This window comes from Dipodomys merriami, unplaced genomic scaffold (genome assembly GCF_024711535.1).
Source record: "Dipodomys merriami isolate MVZ:Mamm:240054 unplaced genomic scaffold, mDipMer1.0.p SCAF_1, whole genome shotgun sequence".
Taxonomy (NCBI): domain Eukaryota; kingdom Metazoa; phylum Chordata; class Mammalia; order Rodentia; family Heteromyidae; genus Dipodomys; species Dipodomys merriami.
The window spans coordinates 133,895,275-133,913,296 of record NW_027202270.1 but is presented as its reverse complement, the minus strand read 5'-3'; the positions used below and the strand labels follow the sequence as shown (position 1 = coordinate 133,913,296).

General features: G+C 35.5%; 1 protein-coding gene across 9 annotated transcripts in view; it reads left to right on the top strand.

The window, feature by feature from the left end:
• The window catches only part of Gphn (gephyrin), a 380,642-nt gene that overhangs the window by 169,009 nt on the left and 193,611 nt on the right, over window positions 1-18,022 (top strand). For 4 of the 9 annotated variants that reach the window (XM_070031737.1, XM_070031733.1, XM_070031739.1 and 1 more), the window contains exon 5: window positions 12,036-12,074. The exons of the other annotated variants lie outside the window; for them this stretch is intronic. In XM_070031737.1, coding sequence (XP_069887838.1) covers window positions 12,036-12,074 — 39 coding nt within the window. The remainder of the gene's footprint in view (window positions 1-12,035; window positions 12,075-18,022) is intronic. 9 annotated transcript variants of the gene reach the window in all.

Genomic DNA, 18,022 nt, shown 5'->3' with positions numbered 1-18,022 from the left:
GTCCTCTGTGATTCCCGTTGTCCAGGAGACTTTCCTGCTACTGATCAGGGTTTCTTGGAATACTCCCAATTCATTAGCATAAAAACACCATTCTTCCTGTAAATAGAAACAAAATTCCCTTCAAACAGCTGTGAGGATTACTGCTGCTAGTGAGTTGAGTTGTTGTTTTATGGCTGTTTGTGAAAGGGCTGTGACATCCTCTGTGACCTGCTGGGTCAGCCTCTTACTGGACCTGCTCAGAGGACTGTGCCTGATGTGTCTACACAATGAGAAAGATGGCAATAATGGGAGAGTGCAAAGAACATCAGGGAGGCCTCCAGGTGAGTGGAGTAAAGGAGGCTTTTCAGACAACAAAAACATCAGAAAAGAACCTCTCCAAAGCATATACTGTTTATTGTTCAATCCTGAATATACAGAACAGTGAGAGAATATTGAAAACTCCAAGAAAGAAGTATCCAATCACATATAAAAGTAAAGCCATCAGAATGACAACAGATTTCTCAAAAGAAAGGCTAAAAATGAAGAGGGCTTAAGAGTGATGTAGTCTTGAAAGAAAAATTATTTTCAGCCTGCATTATGGTGTCTGCCAAAGCAAATCTTCATTATTAAAAGAGAAATAAAACTTCCCATAATAAACTAAAACCAAAGAAATTTATTATTACTAAAGCAGCACTGCAGAAGATACTGAAGGAATCCTATACACCGATGAAGAAGATAAACACAAGCATGAAAATATGGAAAAGAATAAATCCTAGTAGATGAATAGTGAAGCTGTAGTAGGAAGACCCCCTACTCAGGCAGGCAAGCCCACCTAGTTGTCCAGAGTGACAGAGCCCACCACAACAAAGTTGTTAATAAAGGAGCAACTTTATTGAGAAGGTTCCTACACTGACCGGCCAGGGCCACAGCACAGGCTCGGGAGCTGATACTGCCACCATGAGTGGCCCACATACTTAGATTTTTAAAGGCAAAATTCACAAGGTCAAGCCTGGTCATGCAGGTGACCAATGAGAGTGTCACACACCCAAAAGATTACATAGTCATACTAGACCACACGCAGGTGGCCAATGAGGTTACACTTTGTCACATGGTGTTTAAACCAGCCTAACACTTTTGGTTTAAATGACTCACAAATTCAACAGTAAGGCGGAGTTTATGGTAAACTTACACAAAGGAGGAGTTTAGTGGAGTTCAACATAAACACGTGAAAAAGGCGGATCCAGATCCAGATTACTGGCTATCTGTTTAATAAGTCAGTCCTTAACAGAACAGTGAAGGGGGGTTAAGTTGTTAAGGGGAGGGGGACCTAGAGGCATTCTTTCCATTCCAGGAACTGGGTTGGTTGGAGCCAAGGTCAAGTTAACCTTGATTAGAGGTTTTTTTCATTTTTTCCTAAGATCCCTAAAACAAAAGCAAAGCCTGGAAAGAAGCTGTACCAGCTCGAGTCTCCTCTCAGGGCCTACTTCAAAGCAAATGAGGATTAGGACAGGATTGAATATCCCAAACACAACAAAATGACAGAAGTCATCATACATCTGTTAATAATTATCAAGTGTCTGTTAATAATAACTGAATCTTTATTATCTCAGTTCTTCAATCAAAACACAGAATGACTGATTGGATTTAGAAATGAATACACAGCATTTGTCGTCTGCATTCAGTGTACTCTGACAAAGACAAACACAGTCTTAATGTGAAACAGTGCAAAATATTACAAGCAATTGGAGCCCAAAAGTAAACAAAAGTAGATATACTCATCTGACAAAATAGACTTCAAACTAAACTTAAGAAACAAATAAGGTTGAGGACATAGCAGTCATAAATGCATATACACCAAACATCAGTGCACATGATTTCATAAAAGCAAACACTTCTGAACATTAATGCAATGCAATTACAATGAAGACTTTATTGCTGACTTTCACCAGTAGATGTCATTCCCCCCCAAAAAAATCAACAAAGCAACTTCAGAATTAAATTACATTATAGATCAAGTTAATTTAACTATATCTACAGAATAATCCACTTGATAACCACAGAATGCACATTCTTTTCAACAATCCTTGGAACATTCCCAGAAAGAGATCAAGTCTTAAGAAATGCAAAACAAAATTAAAATAATCTTTTGTATTAGATCATAATAGAATAAAAGTAGAAATGTAATAAATAGAGCAGTCACATTGAGTGATCAGTTGGTCTTTGAGGAAATAAAAGGAGAAAAAATTCCAAGAATCAGCAAAACCTCAAATAAATGCATCTCAAAACACAGAAATACTAAAATAAGTCAAAACCAAAAGTAGTAGCTGGGAAGCAATAGTGACATTTAGGTCAGAAATAGATGAAATTAGGACCTGAAAAAAAGCTTATAGAAACACAGATTAGAAAGGACATAACAACATAAAATGACTATAAATGATTTTTAAAAATCTAGCCAAAGTCATACTAAACAAAGAAAAACTTTAGACATTTCCTATAAAGTCAGTAACAATCCATTTTCTACTCTATTCTTTTTTAGTGTTGCAATTGAATTGCTATTCAGGAATACAAGGCAAGAAAAAGAAAAGGAATACAAATAGATATAGAAGTCAAATTTTCCTTGTAGTAGGAAGACCCCTACTCAGGCAGGCAAGCCCACCTAGTTGTCCGGAGTGACAGAGCCCACCACAACAAAGTTGTTATTAAAGAAGCAACTTTATTGAGAAGGTTCCTACACTGACCCGCCAGGGCCACAGCACAGGCTCGGGAGCTGATGCTGCCACCATGAGTGGCTCACGTACTTAGATTTTTAAAGGCAAAATTCACAAGGTCAAGCCTGGTCATGCAGGTGACCAATGAGATTGTCACACACCCAAAAGATTGCACAGTCATACCAGACCACTCACAGGTAGCCAGTGAGGTTAAACTTTGTCACATAATGGTGTTTAAACCAGCCTATCACTTTTGGTTTAAATGACTCACAAATTCAACAGTAAGGCGGAGTTTATGGTAAACTTACACAAAGGAGGAGTTTAGTGGAGTTCAACATAAACATGTGAAAAAGGCGGAGTTTATGGTAAGCTCCAGATCCAGATTACTGGCTATCTGTTTAATAAGTCAGTCCTTAACAGAACAATGAAGGTGGGTTAAGTTGTTAAGGGGAGAGAGACCTAGAGGCATTCTTTCCATTCCAAGAACTGGGTTGGTTGGAGCCAAGGTTGAGTTAACCTTGTTTAGAGGTTTTTTTTTCCCGTTTTTTCCTAAAATCCCTAAAACAAAAGCAAAGCCTGGAAAGGAGTCTCCTCTCACGGCCTAGTTCATCCTTATATGCAGATGATGTCATCCTGCTCTTTAAAAGACCCTAAAGACTCCACCAAAAAAGAAAAGAAACCTCTTACATTTGATAAACATTTTCATTATAGAACCAGAATATAAAATCAACATTCAAAACTTACTAGCTTTCTATATACTAATAATGAAAGTAATATGAAAAATAATCATATTCACAGCCAAACTAATCCCATTCACCAAAAAAACTGTCACATTCACGTAGCCTCAAAAATACACTGGGGCTGGGAAGGTGGTTCAGTGGTAGAGTGTTTGCCTTGCATGTATGAGGCACTGAGTTCGATTCCTCAGCACCACCTAAGCAGAAAAATCCAGAAGTGCTGCTGTGGCTCAACTGGTAGAGTGTTAGCCTTGAGCTGAAGAGCTGAGGGACAGCACCCAGGCCAAGAGTTCAAGCCCCATGACCATCCCTCCTCCCTCCCTCCAAAAAATATATTTTACTAAAAGAAGTGAAAGACTACAATGAAAATTACAAAACACTTGCCAGGTGCCAGTGGCTCATACCTTGTAATCCTAGCAACTTAAGAGGCTGAGATCTGAGGATCTCGGTTCAAAGACAGCTCAGGCAGAAAAGTCCATGAGATTCTTTTTTTTTTTTTTTTTTTGCGGGGGGGGGGGTCCAGTCGTGGGGCCTGAACTCTGGGCTTGGGTGCTGTCCCTCAGCTCTTCAGGTCAAGGCTAGCACTCTACCACTTGAGCCACAGCGCCACTTCCGGCTTTTTTCTTTTTGCTTATGTGGTGCTGAGGAATCGAACCCAGGGCCTCATGCATGCAAGGCAAGCGCTCTACTACTGAGCCACCTTCCCAGCCCATGAGATTCTTATCTACCAGAAAACTGAAAGTGGCACTGTGGCTCAAGTGGTAGAGCATTTGCCTTGAGCTGAAGAGCTGAGGGACAGCACCCAGGCCAGAGTTCAAGCCCCAGGACCAAAAAAATAAAAAATAAAAAAAATGCAGAAATAAAGTGAAGAGTATATGGAAAGCATAAAAGACCTCAAAAGGCTACAGCAATTGTAGCAAAAAGCACTGTTGGAGGTATGAATCTTTATCTTCAAACTATAGATACATAATGACACAAACAGCATGTTATTGTCACACACACACACACACACACACACACACACACACACACACACACACACACACACACACACACACACACACACACACACACACACACACACACACACACACACACACACACACACACACACACACACACACACACACACACACACACACACACACACACACACACACACACACACACACCAAGCATACCAGTGGAAGAGAATACCCAGAAATAAATCTGTAGACAGCTATGGACATCATTTTTCAACAATGAAGAAAAATACATACACATTGAGAAAAGACAGTCACTTCCACAAAAGGTTCTTGGAAAACACCACATGTAGAATACTGAAATTGGACCTTTGGCTCTCTTTTCAAAAATCAACTCAAAATGTATCAAAGACATTAATACTTTAAACTTTGACCATACTGGAGGAAACTAAGAATAGAACTGCTATATGATATATATACTCTTGGTCATGTATCCAAAGGATTGTGTACAACATAGAGTATATGGACTCGGACACCCATATTTATTGCAGCATTATTCAAAATAGCCAAACTATGGAATCATCAAAGCTGCCCAAGAATGAATGAATCATTAAAGGAAATGTAGTGCTACCACAATGGAGTACTAACCATAAAGTAGAATGAAATTATATTGCATGCAGAAAAATGGATAGGACTGGATATCATTTTGTTAAGATAGTCCACATGCAAAAAGACAAATATATTACATTATTTCTCATTTATGAAATCTATACCTGGAGAAACAATGGATGGTAAGAAAAAGTTTGATGAGTGGTAAATATAATGGACATAGCATAATAAAACCACTGAAAACTTTAAGAGGGTGAAAGAAGTAGTGATGATAAAGAATAAAAAGAGTCAAAATATAATCAAAATATATGTAACAGGAAGTACCACATTGGAACACTTTGTGCAATAAATGCATGCTAATATAAAAATAAACAGTAATAAAAAACAACATATATATTATAAAATCTGTTTGCTTGATAATGAAGTTTCACCACACTACTTAGATGGTCTCTCAAACTGAACTTAAATGATTTTTTCATCTCAGCTTCCCTGTTGCTAAAATTATACTATTCTTGGTCAGCAACTGTTTAAGCATATTTTAGCTTATTTAAGATTCAAAATTACCAGAAACTGAGGCAGATTAATGGTTTTGCCCATGATTATCTACGCTACTAAGTGACAATAATACACGTAAACAATGCAATATAATAATGTCATTTTTGTAGATGTTTATAGTGTTCATTTTTATTTGAATTTTTTCTTTTTTCATTAATAATGCTTCTGATTTAATTAGATATGATAACCTCAAATACATCTGCTTGTACTTCTAAAAGCAAGAGCTAAAAATAAATGTAACTGATGAATACATTAAAGAAAAAGTAAGACAGATGAAAAGAATTTCTGTAATCTCTATTATATGAAGAATGCAGATTATTAGTATGCTTAGATTAACTAGCTTCTTAATACAAATTTCTGGATATAAAAATAATTATGAACCCATGTATTACTGCTAGACCTATGAATTTTGTTTTAGTTTTCTAATTCCGATAGCTTCCAGTTCTTGGAATTTCAGTTGAAATAGCTCATGTGTGTGAAATGATAGGTAATTTTTGTCCATAGTTCTCTGTTTAAATTAAGTTTTTAAACCGATAAACAAAAACAAAATTTAAACTTATAGGATACTATGTAATGTTTCAATACATATGTGCTTTGTATAAGGTTTAAATCAGGTAAACAGTAACAAGGGCTTATGATTATTTCTGCATTCGAATACAAATATACATACAACTTCATGTTTACTAAAAACATTATCTTTGTTCAGTTTCACAAATACTTATGAATAACCTGGACATTATCTTGAGCTCATTACTAAAGTACTTGTGCTCATAATAGAATGATCACACTAAAAATTTACACAAAATAAACCTGGTACCAGAAATGTTGAACGAATTCAGACCTAAAGATTTCTTTTTTCTTTTATTTATTTATTTTTTTTTTGTCAGTCATGGGGCTTGAACTCTGGGCCTGGGCGCTGTCCCTGCACTCTTCAGCTCAAGGCAGCGCTCTACTGGTTGAGCCATAGCGCTATTTCCGGTTTTCTAGTGCTTTATTGGAGATATGAGTCTCATGGAGTTTCCTGCCCTGGCTGGCTTTGAACTCCGATCCTCAGATCTCAGCCTCCTGATTAGCTAGGATTACAGGCGTGAGCCACCCATGCCTGGCTCAGGCCTAAAGATTTGTTTGAAAGGAACGTAAACACATCTGAGTTGCCAGTAAAAATTTTAATGTTGCCGGGATTGCAAGGGTCAAGGGGTCTTAATTCACTAGGAAAATATTTGTCTAGCATGCATGAATCATCTTTGGGTGTGTCACGGAAAAAATGCCCTGATTTAATCTGTGAACCTTGTAACTATCATCACAATTATTTTAGTACAGATTTTAAGCTGTGGAGAAGCACCAAGTCAAATTTTGTTGTTTTTCAGGGGAGGGGAAGCAGTTAATACATCTCTCAAAACCAAACCAACAAATAATTATTTCTCTAATTAGGTTAGCATTATATATAAAATTATAAACTTTATGATAGAGAAATCACGGTATCAGAGTTTGAAGAAAATAAAAAACCATCCTACTTTAAGCCTTAGCATGGCCTTTTTGTCATTTCTAGCTTTTGCCAGAATATCTCAATCACTACTTTTTTCACCTAAAACTTTATTGCTTAGACAATTCTAATTATTTGAAAGCCCAAACATATCAAGCTAACCATCTATCTATAACCATAAATTGCTACCCACTGTCCCTTTATCGTGTCCTGTAGGAAAGGACAAAAAAGAAACTTAATTCCTCATTTACATGACATTGTATAAAATATTACATTGCCTTTAAAGACCTCTTGCTCTCACTTTCATTTATTTTTACTAGCCATAGACTTTTATTACCTAGGTAAGTAGGGGGGTAGAATAGATTGACAAGTAGATATTCCCAACATTTCATATATTAAAAAATTCAGTTGTATAATTGATCTGGTGGGGAATCATTATTTTAAAATAAATCAGTTAGATACATTATGAGAGCTGTAAATGGCCTTTTATGTAATAGTCTTCGATTGAAAAGCTTCTATACCAGAGAGTAACATTAAAGAAGAATGCATTTATCAAATACATCCCATTACTGATACCAATAGGTTAGGCTTACAGTTAGGTTAGGTTAAAATTTTAAGAATGAGGCAAAACTAGACATTTTCTATGAGAAGAACCCACAAATAACATTATTCCTTCAGTTTTCTTTAAATTCATATCTTCATTGCCTGCCTCCTGTATAGCAGGGTATGTTCTTAGCTTTTATGGTGCCCTTTCAGGAAAGAGCCATTAAACCTTGAGTAAACATAGTTGCAAATTACAATAAATTCTCCCTGAACTAGATAATATTGTTCTTGTGGTCATTTCAGAAGTAATGTAATACAGTAGTTAAAAGATAGACTTTTTTTTTTTTTTTTTTTAGTTGGTTGTGGGGCTTGAACTCTGGCTTGGGCTCTGTCCCTGTGTTCTTCAACTCAAGGCAAGTGCTCTACCACTTGAGCCACAGCGCAACTTCTGGTTTTCTAGTGGTTTTTATTGAAGATAAGAGTCTCATGGACTCTCCTGCCTGGGCTGGCTTTGAACCTCGATCCTCAGATCTCAGCCTCCTGAGTAGCTAGGATTACAGGCATGAGCCACTGGCGCCTGGCTCATAGACTATTTTTGACTTAAATCTCTACTTTTTACTAATATATGTCCTTAAACAACTTAGTTGATTTTCTATACTTCAGATTTCTTATGTTCAGTATAACAATTATAAGAATAGTTAATTTATAGACTAGTTATAGTCTATAAATTAATTGCTCTTTTTGTTACTATAAAAATAAACATGAAATAGGATAATTTATAAAGAAATAAGATTTTTTTTTTTTAGTTCACTGAGTAGGAGTCTAACATCAGTTGGCTCTTAGCCTCTTGTGAGGGCCTAATGATGAAGAATATCATAGAAGTGAGGGTTGGAGATCTTACTAGACCTTACTAGACAGGAGGTAGAGCACAATTAGATCAATGTGCTCAGGCTTTTATAACAACTTGTTCTTGGGAGTAGTTAGGGATACACAAAAGCTACTATTTAGGAATTTTTTTCACATAGGGACTTTAATCTTCCTTCTTTCCTTCCTTCCTTCCTTCCTCTCTCCATTCCTCCCTTCCTTTCTTCCTGTCTTCTTTTCTCCTCCTTCCTCCTTCCTCCTTCCTAGATGAGAGTTATAGAAGGAAAAGATAGACCACTTTTATTAGGAAGTGATTTTGAATATGGTTTTAATAACTTTTAAAATACTTGCTCACAAAATGTAGATAGTGGAATCAATAAGAAAATATATCCCTTAGATACAAATACTATATAAATATATGTCATATTCTAACAGCTTGTTTACTATGATTCAGGATTGTATTATATAGGCAGCCATAATGAGGCCAATTAGTAATAACTTCATGGATGGAGAGAGATTCACATCATGCAAAGTTTCTACTATTATTAAGTAAGCAGTTAAAAGTTTGGTGATTATGTGATAATTTAGTGTGAGTTCTATCTGTAGGCCTTACTTTCTTTTTCATTCCCATTTTTTTTGGTCATTTTTGAAATTTACCTATAACGTATGCTATTCCTCAGCATAGAAGTGCTCTTTAAAAAAAATAAAAGAAGTGCTCTTTGGGCCACATAGATGAATAACTATCACTGTCAGTAAATAATAAAGGAATAAAGTATGTTTTCACATTATACTAAAAGTACATAAGTATAAATTTCCTTTCCTCTATGTATATCATGAACAACAGTTGACAGTTGCTCAAAATTAACTACTTTTGTCTTATGCATATGAATAGCTTCAGACAAAGGTGTGTGTGTGTGTGTGTGTGTGTGTGTGTGTGTGTGTGTATGCATGTGTATGCATGTGTGCACATGCTTGTCCTGTGGCTTGATAGAGCCTAGGCACTGTCCCTCAGCTTTTTGGCTCAAGACTATTGCTCTACCACTTTGAGCCTTATCACTGCACTAACGACTTTGGGGGTAGTTAATTGGGTACAAGAGTCTCAGAGACTTTCATGGCCTAGCTGGCTTCAAACCACAATTCTCAGATCTCAGCTTTCTGAGTAGTTAGGATTACAGTCATAACCCATCAGGCCTAGCTAGAAAACTTATTTCTTAAAGGGCCAAATGGAAAGTATTTTAGATTTTATGGTCCATATGGTCCTGATTGTATATACCTAATTCTGCCAGCTTTGTGGCAGAAAAGCAGAGCATTCATATAAATGTTGTATGTACATGGCTCTGCTTCAGCATGTCTTTATTGTGGTCACTAAAATTGTATTTCACATAATTTTCACATCATGAAATGTTATTTTTTAATTTATTTTTAATCATTTTCCGATAGAAAGGTCATTCTCAGATTACAGGCCATACAAAAACAGATAGTAGGCAGGATTTTACCCATATTTACCTACCTCTTTAGTCATTTCTGTCCTCTTACTTAGTAGCATCTATTCTTCTTTAAAAGTTTGTGGGCGGGGCTAGGAAGGTAGCTCAGCAGTAGAGTGCTCGCCTTGCATGCCTGAGGCCCGATTCCCCAGCACCACATAAGCAGAAAAAAAGTAAGTGGCGCTGTGGTTCAAGTGGTAAAGTGCTAGCCTTGAGCTGAGGGACAGTGCCCAGGCCCAGAGTTCAGGCCCCACGACTGACAAAAAAAAAAAAAGTTTGTGGGCTTCAGAAGAATGCGTTGAAATTTTGAGATCAAGAAAGAAGTCCCGCGGCTGGGAAGGTGGCTCAGTGGTAGAGTGCTTGCCTTGCATGCTTGAGGCCCTGGGTTCAATTCCTCAGCACCATATAAGCAAAAAAGAAAAAAGCCGGAAGTGGCGCTGTGGCTCAAGTGGTAGAGCATTAGCCTTGAGCTGAAGAGCTGAGGGACAGCGCCCAGGCCCAGAGTTCAGGCCCCACGACCGGACCAAAAAAAAAAAAAAAGAAAGAAGTCCCTCAAGAAATGTATGTTTCCTAGACTCAAATATGTAAGCAAATGCCTATCAGATCTATCAGGTATTATTCAAGATGTTGGCGGTATACAAATGAACAAAGAAGTCATAAGTTCCTACCTACCTTTACAGAGTTCACCCTATTGTTCCAAAATTTTACCTTAACATTACCAAAAGTTATTACATTTATGGAATTTTAATGTGGATTCATAACCTTAAGAAATCAAATAAGTAAAATGTATATTATTGGGTATGTAAAATTCTATGTATAAAATAAATCAATGAAGGATGAGGGATTGTCCAGGCAGGAAAGAACATTCTAAGTAGGCTCATCCATCAGAGAAGGTGACAGTTGAACCAAGACCTAAGAAAGAAAAAGAGGAAGCTATGGGTTCTCATGAAAACCTTTATGTCACCTTTAGTACAATAAACCAAAGACCTTGCATAATTTGACTCACATTTTAATAGGGAAACTACTTAGGAAGTTATAAGATAACTAAGAAAAAAAATTAGAGTACCTGAAACAACAAGTATTTTGTTCAGATAAGTAAGGTATAGACAATAAGATACACGCATACATATATTTGTACGCATATATGCATATATACATACACATATATATATATATATATAATATAAATGTGGGCTTTTGAAGCAAGGTCCCATTATTGTATCCAAATTGGTCTCAAAGTTCTGATTCTTCTGCTTAAGCCTGTCATGTGCTAAAATTACCAGTAAGCCATGACCATACCTAGCCAGTTGATTTTTTCCCAGTTGATGTATTTTGAAGGTAGAAGTAACAGATGGAATAAGAGAAAGAAAGAAGCCAAATAAAATATTCAGGATTTGATTTGAGCAACTAGAAGGACAAATTGCCTTTTAGTTAAATGAAGAATACTGTGGAAAGTTTAGATTTAATGGAAAAGATCAGTTTTACTTTAGTCACAGAAAACTCCAACTGGCCTTTCGATACCAGGTGGAGATGTTGAATTTTACTGAATGTATGCATGTGGAGTTGAGAGAAATTGTGCTAGAAAGCTTTTTTAGTGGTCAATAAACAAATTAATTTCAGTCCATGGCAATTGATGAGATCACCAAGGTATTTGCTGGGATTACCATGTAATCATTTATATTACTGTCCTGATTCTTTTCTGATCTACTTTCAAAGATGTAGACAGTTTCTAATAATTGTCCCTTTTGTTCACTTACCAAGAATGGTAGAAATCAGACTGAATTAGAAACTTAACCCACACAGAAACTGACACTTAGTTAATCATGCTCAATTTTTGCCATGCTGTAAACATGGGAGTGAATTTTCCCAAGTACCTCCTTGCTGGAAACTGTTTGCATTGGAGGTAAGTGTGAAAGGGGAGGTTGTGGGGAATGATGGGCTATGGGCTTCCTAAACCTTTCTCTGACCTCAAAAGTGGTTTGATTCTGAGGAAAGGAGAAGGTTCAGGCTGGTTCTTATTTCCCTGAACCAGTTCAAGTAGCCCTAAATTTGACCTGTTTCCTCAAACTGGGAATCAGAAATCCCTTTTCTCTTCTGTTTTTCTGCTGCAGAAATTCCCAACATTCCCATTTTGTGGGCTCCAGAAAGGGGTAAGCGAAGACTTCAATCCCAGCCAATCATTTCCGGATTAATAATTTTTAGTGTTTTTGGTTTCTTTTTTCATCATAAAATGCTTGGACCCATTTTTCCCATCTATTTAATTTTCTTGTGGACTGTTATGTATCTATGTTCTAGGGTCATCCTATATCCCTAGGCAATCTAGTTCAGATCCATCTGCTATTTTCATTTGTGTGCTGTTCTCTTGTGGATTTTCATGCAGTTTATGAATTACTATTTCTTAGTGGAAGACACCCAATTCAGGGACTATTTTACTCTCAGTCTCATCTTTTTTTGAGTAGTGTTTTGTTCCCCTGCTGACAGCTTGTCATTACCTTACCCAACTGCTTCTGATGATCTGTCATTGCTTCTCTACTGTTCTGTCTTCCTGCTTGATTGCCTTTGACTTTTTGTCTCTACTTTTTGCCTCACTTTACTCATCTGCTGAACAATTTGCTTTCTTGCTCACTAGTGCTTTGTCCATTAGCAAATAGCTGGTACAGCCATATCCATCTGCTGTGTTAGCACTTTAGACTGCCTAGCATTGTTTATCTTCTGTTCTACCATTCCATTGTACTATGGTCTATCAAGTCCTCTACTATCTAACTGCCTGCCTGATCTTCCTCTCTCCAATCTATACCTACAATATTGTAAGTAGGTACAGATTATTTAGCACTTTTGCTCTTTATCACCCCTTGCTTTGTGCTACTGAGTTTGACTGCTGAGTTTGCTTGACTATTGCCTCTACTTAATGCTTCCCATGGCTGCCACAATAATTTGTTTGAGACAATGCATTCATCACCTTTGAACTTGCAACTTGCTGATTGGCTCATAGTACCTCTTTTATATTTCTCTACACCTAATAAACAGTGGTGGTGTTCCTCTGTTGTCTTGTAACCCTGATCAGATGTTACCTTCAAGAAAAATTTTGCCTATATGTTATTCAAATATATTTTAGAAGTGAGAAAATGCTTTGGTATCTGAGTCCAGTCTAGTACCTAATCTTTTAAAAACTCGTTACCATTCATCTTTTCTGCATTTTTATACAACTCTACATTCTTTTCTTTGGGAATTTTTCATATCATTCCTCATCCTTGCTTCAGTTATCATATACTACATGTTTTGTATGGGATCTTTAATTTTTTTTCCATTAGCTGGGCACTGGTGGCTCATGCCTGTTATCCTTGCTACTCAGGAGGCTGAGATCTGAGGAACATGGTTCAAAGCCAGCCCAGCCAGAAAAGTCCCCATGAGACTCTAATTAACCACTCAAAAACCAGAAGTGGCACTGTGGCTCAAATGGTAGAGCACTAGCCTTGAGCACAAAGAGGCTCAGAGACAGTGCCCAGGCCCTAAGTTCAAGCCCCACAACTGACAAAAAAAAAATCATATACTACATTTATTTTCTTTCATTTTTCCAAGGTTTCATGAGGACAAGTGTCTTCTATTAATTTTATCCTTTTAACTAAGGCTAGAAGAAGTTTTGAAATTTTAAATTATCACTACTGAAAGTAATTTAATTACCTTAACACCTCTTTGTAGTTTGGATTAAAGTAATTTGAACTCTGTTCAATTTTTTTCTTTGAAAATATCATTTCTAACCCTCCCCATATCTTATATACTGTCAGTTCTTTACAAATTCATTTGATACGTTTAACTTTCCCTCCTTTTAAGCTGTCTTTTCTTGTGTTTGGGTAAATCTTTGAAATGGAATATTTTCCCAGTATTTGCAAAGTTCTTAGCGTCTAAAAATAATTTGCATTATAAAATAATCTGCACCATAAATCTCACAGTCTTATTTATATTAAAATGAAAATGCAGACATAATAAGCAGAGAAGAATTTTTGTGGAAGTTCCAGTAGTCTAGGATATATGAAGTGGAGTGTGTACATGTATATGCAGGTACATTTATATTTACAACAAGCTTAAAATATGAAGAATGCTAAGGTTCTATATTAAATTAAATTATGTTACTTTTATAAAAACAAAAGGAAAACAAAAATCTATTAAATGTCAGATAAAGTTGGGAAGTATGGGAACAAGTATGGGCAAGATTTTTTATGAAAAAAAATTTAGTTTGATATTTTTTATTTTCATAGTAAAACTCACATATAAAGGAAAAGGTTGCTTTAGGAATAACAAGACAATTATTTTATAGAAATTTTTATTGTAGAAAATATGTAACATCACTTTTAAGAATACAGTTCAGTGTTATTAGTACAAGGGCATTATTTTGTACAGTCATCGCTACTGTTTCCAGTACTTTTTTATTAGAGAAACTCCATGTGCATTAAACAAAAGCTCCTCTTTTACTACCTCTCCTACTCCTAATAAAACAAATTTACTTTCTGTTCCCATGAATGTGCCAACTCTTGATACCTCACAGAAATGGAAATATAAATTTTTTATCTTCTGTCTGCCTTATTTCACTTAACATATTTCCAGAGTTTATTCATGTTATAGCATATATCAGAACACAATTCCTTTTTAAAGACTGATAAATACTTCATTGTATGTATGTATTAAAATTTGTTTATTAGTTCATCTGATCATAGACACTTCTGGCTATCATCAGTAATACTTCTGTGAACATTAGTGTTTGAATATATTTTTTTTCTTTCAGTTCTTTTGGTTGTATAAGTGGAAATGAATTTGATAGCTTTTTATAATTTTGTCTATTTAGGAGAGAATTAAATCCATAGCAAGTAATCAGGGAAACTACATAATTGACATGAAAAGTATGTAAGTCTGAGATACTGTAGTAGAAGCAGAAAAAGATTATAAATTTTTAAGAAAGTTAAAAAGTAGCAAGATTTAGAAGTCTTTGAATTCTAAGAATGAAAGTATGAGAGACAACAAATTATTCTAAAGGTTAAGCATTTTTTAGATGCTAGCTTTAGAACAGAACTAAGTGTGGACATAGTAAGACAAGAGATAAGCATTTGGAAGATAAGGCAACGTTTCAATGAAAATGACTGGATGAGGAAACCCAGTTGTGTGTGCATGCACATGTGTATAACACACAATGTAAGTTAAATTGCAAGATAGAAGAAAATCCTTGTTTTTAAGAATTTCAATATGGTGTTTGTATGAGTGTGTGTGATAGATAGAAAAAGAGAGACAGTGGTATATATATATAGGGGTGTGGATGTGGGTATGGGTATGTGCATGCATGCACCATTCCTGGAGCTTTAACTCAGGGTCATTTCCTGAGCTCTTGATGAAAAGCCCCAGTGCTCTGTTACTTGAGTTGGACAGTTCCACTTTTGGATTTGTTATAATTGGAGATAAGAGTCTCACAGATTTTTCTGCCTCTAATGGCTTCCAATCACAATTCTCAGATCTCAACCTGCTAAGTAGCTATTATTACAGGTGTGAGTCACCAGCATTTGGCAGAAGTGACATTTGTAAAATAATGATTATGAACATAGAAAAAAAGTTTATCTTTCTCCTATGTTTGATCTATAGTCATCCTTAATATGTAAACCATTAAAGAAGCCAGAAGAATTTTGTAAAATAATTAACATTTACCTTGTGTTTTTTCATAGAAACATATGTTTCTGTGAAACACACACACACATACATACACACACATTTTTAACCAGAAGCAAGGTTGGAAATGCCTGGAGACATTTTACAATCCATTTAAGAGGCATAATTCATTGGTTGGGGTATATTATGCTAATATTTAATTTGTTGTAAAACACAGAAACTCTGTAATCATTGAGCAATAAATCCTCATTTTCTCTTAATCCTTGACAAACCTTAATCTAGTTTCTATCTTCATAAATTTCCCTATTACAGGTATTTCAATCATATAATAGTATCTTCTTAAACGTGACCTGTGTCATTTAGTGTAATACCCTTGGTTTATCCATGCTGCAGTATATATTAGAACATCATTCTTTTGTTGATGAATAATAACTAGGGTATAGTTTTACTAAAACCTATTTGTTAACGGACAGTTTTTTCATCTTTTCCTCATTGGGAATAATGTTTCAGAGAGCATTAGACCACATACAATTCAAGTTTTTGTTTTCTCTTTCTTTGGTTATATATTTAGAACTAGAAATGCTGGATCATGTGGTAATTTTGTTTCATATTTTAATGAATCAAACTTTTAAGTGTTTTGTAGTTTTAGATCTTTTATGAATGTCTTTGGTCCAGTTTGAGTTAATTTTTAATATGGTGTTAGATAAGGGATCACCCTTATTGTTTAGCTATGAAGATGGAGCATTTTAAATTTTTTGAAGGAATTACTGAAAATCTTGTACCAAACCTAATGTACAAGTTCCCCTTGTACATTAGCATACTTGTGATATTTATTGAGCATGTAATTTTGTCCTTAGATCACAACAGTTCATCAACAAACTAAAATAGAACTAATATACAATCCAGAAGTATCATTCTAGAGCATATTTTATCAGGATACAACAGAGACATGTGAACACCCATGTTTACTGCAGCAGTATTCATAGTAGCTAAACTATAGAAGCATCCTAGATGCCTTACAAGTGATGATTGCGTTAAGAAAATGTGGTAATATACACAATAGAATATTATTTGGCCATAAGAAGGAAATATATCATTTTCAAGTAAATCTGTGGCACTAAATAATCATAATGTAAAGCAAAATAAGTCAGATTTTGAAGGACAAAGATCTTATATTTGGAATCTACACTTAAAAGATATACACATAGGTGAATACATGCATAGGAAAAACATGATTGTTAATATGAGACTGTTTAGGAGGGACAAAAAAGAAAGAAATGGTAGAGAATTAGTAAGAACAAAATATACTGTATCTGTGTACAGAGAGAGATAGGTAAAGGAAAAAACTCAGTGAAAGCTGTTTAATAATAAAGGAATAGAGGGATGGAGAAAAAAGCTATAGAGGGAGTCGATCTAATTAAAATATATATACATTTGTGAAATACCACAGTGTAACCCTTTTGTACAATTAATATACATAAAGAATGGATAACAGGTTCTGTTGGGGGTTGAGTACAAGCTGCGGGTAGACAGCAAATGGAAAGGGTAAAGGAGATTAAATGTGATTGAAGTACTTTATTTAATGTACTTATGTATAAATAGAATACTGATATGTATTAAATATTTTAGGAGGATGAAGGTTAAAGGGAAGTGAGTGATAAAGGGAGTGAACTTGATCAGGGTACATTGTGTGTACACTGTGTACAATGAACTGCCTTCTGTACCATACCTGTCTAGCAAGCATGAGGGCCTGAGTTAACACCAAAAACAAAATCTCAAGGGTTTTATTTCTAGGGTCTTTATATATCTACAGTTTAAATGTTTCATTAAGTTATTTATTTCCCAGTAAAATAAAAGTAGATTTTCCTTCATCTAACTTGCATTTGTTAATGGCAGCAATAGAGCCTCGACTTGAGCTGAGTGAAACATTGCCATTTTACTTCTCCTGTTTAACACTTACTTGGGTCTTATTTCCATCCTGATGCTGTTGTAACAGCTATCATCCTTAGCACATGGATGTTATAGTATTAAGAGTTAGTATACCACATTTTCTTGATCCATTCATTTACTGAGGGGCATCTGGGTTGGTTCCATATCTTAGCTATGGTAAATAATGCTGCAATAAACATAGTTGTGCTGGTAGCTTTAGTGTGGTCTTGTTTGTAAACATTTGGGTAAAGAAAATGTGGTGTATATACACAATGGAATTCTATGCCTCCATCAGAAAGAATGGCATTGCCCCATTTGTTAGGAAATGGAAATCTTGCAAAATATTATATTAAGTGAAGTAAGCCAAGCCCAAAGAAACATAGGTCCCATGGTTTCCCTTATTTGCAATATCTAGTATATGTGTGAGTAAAGCAGAAAAGGTCAGATAATGTAATGTTAGGAAAATGAACCCTTAGATATGTATTTTAATGTTTTTTTCTTTCATGCATTTGTTTCTAAC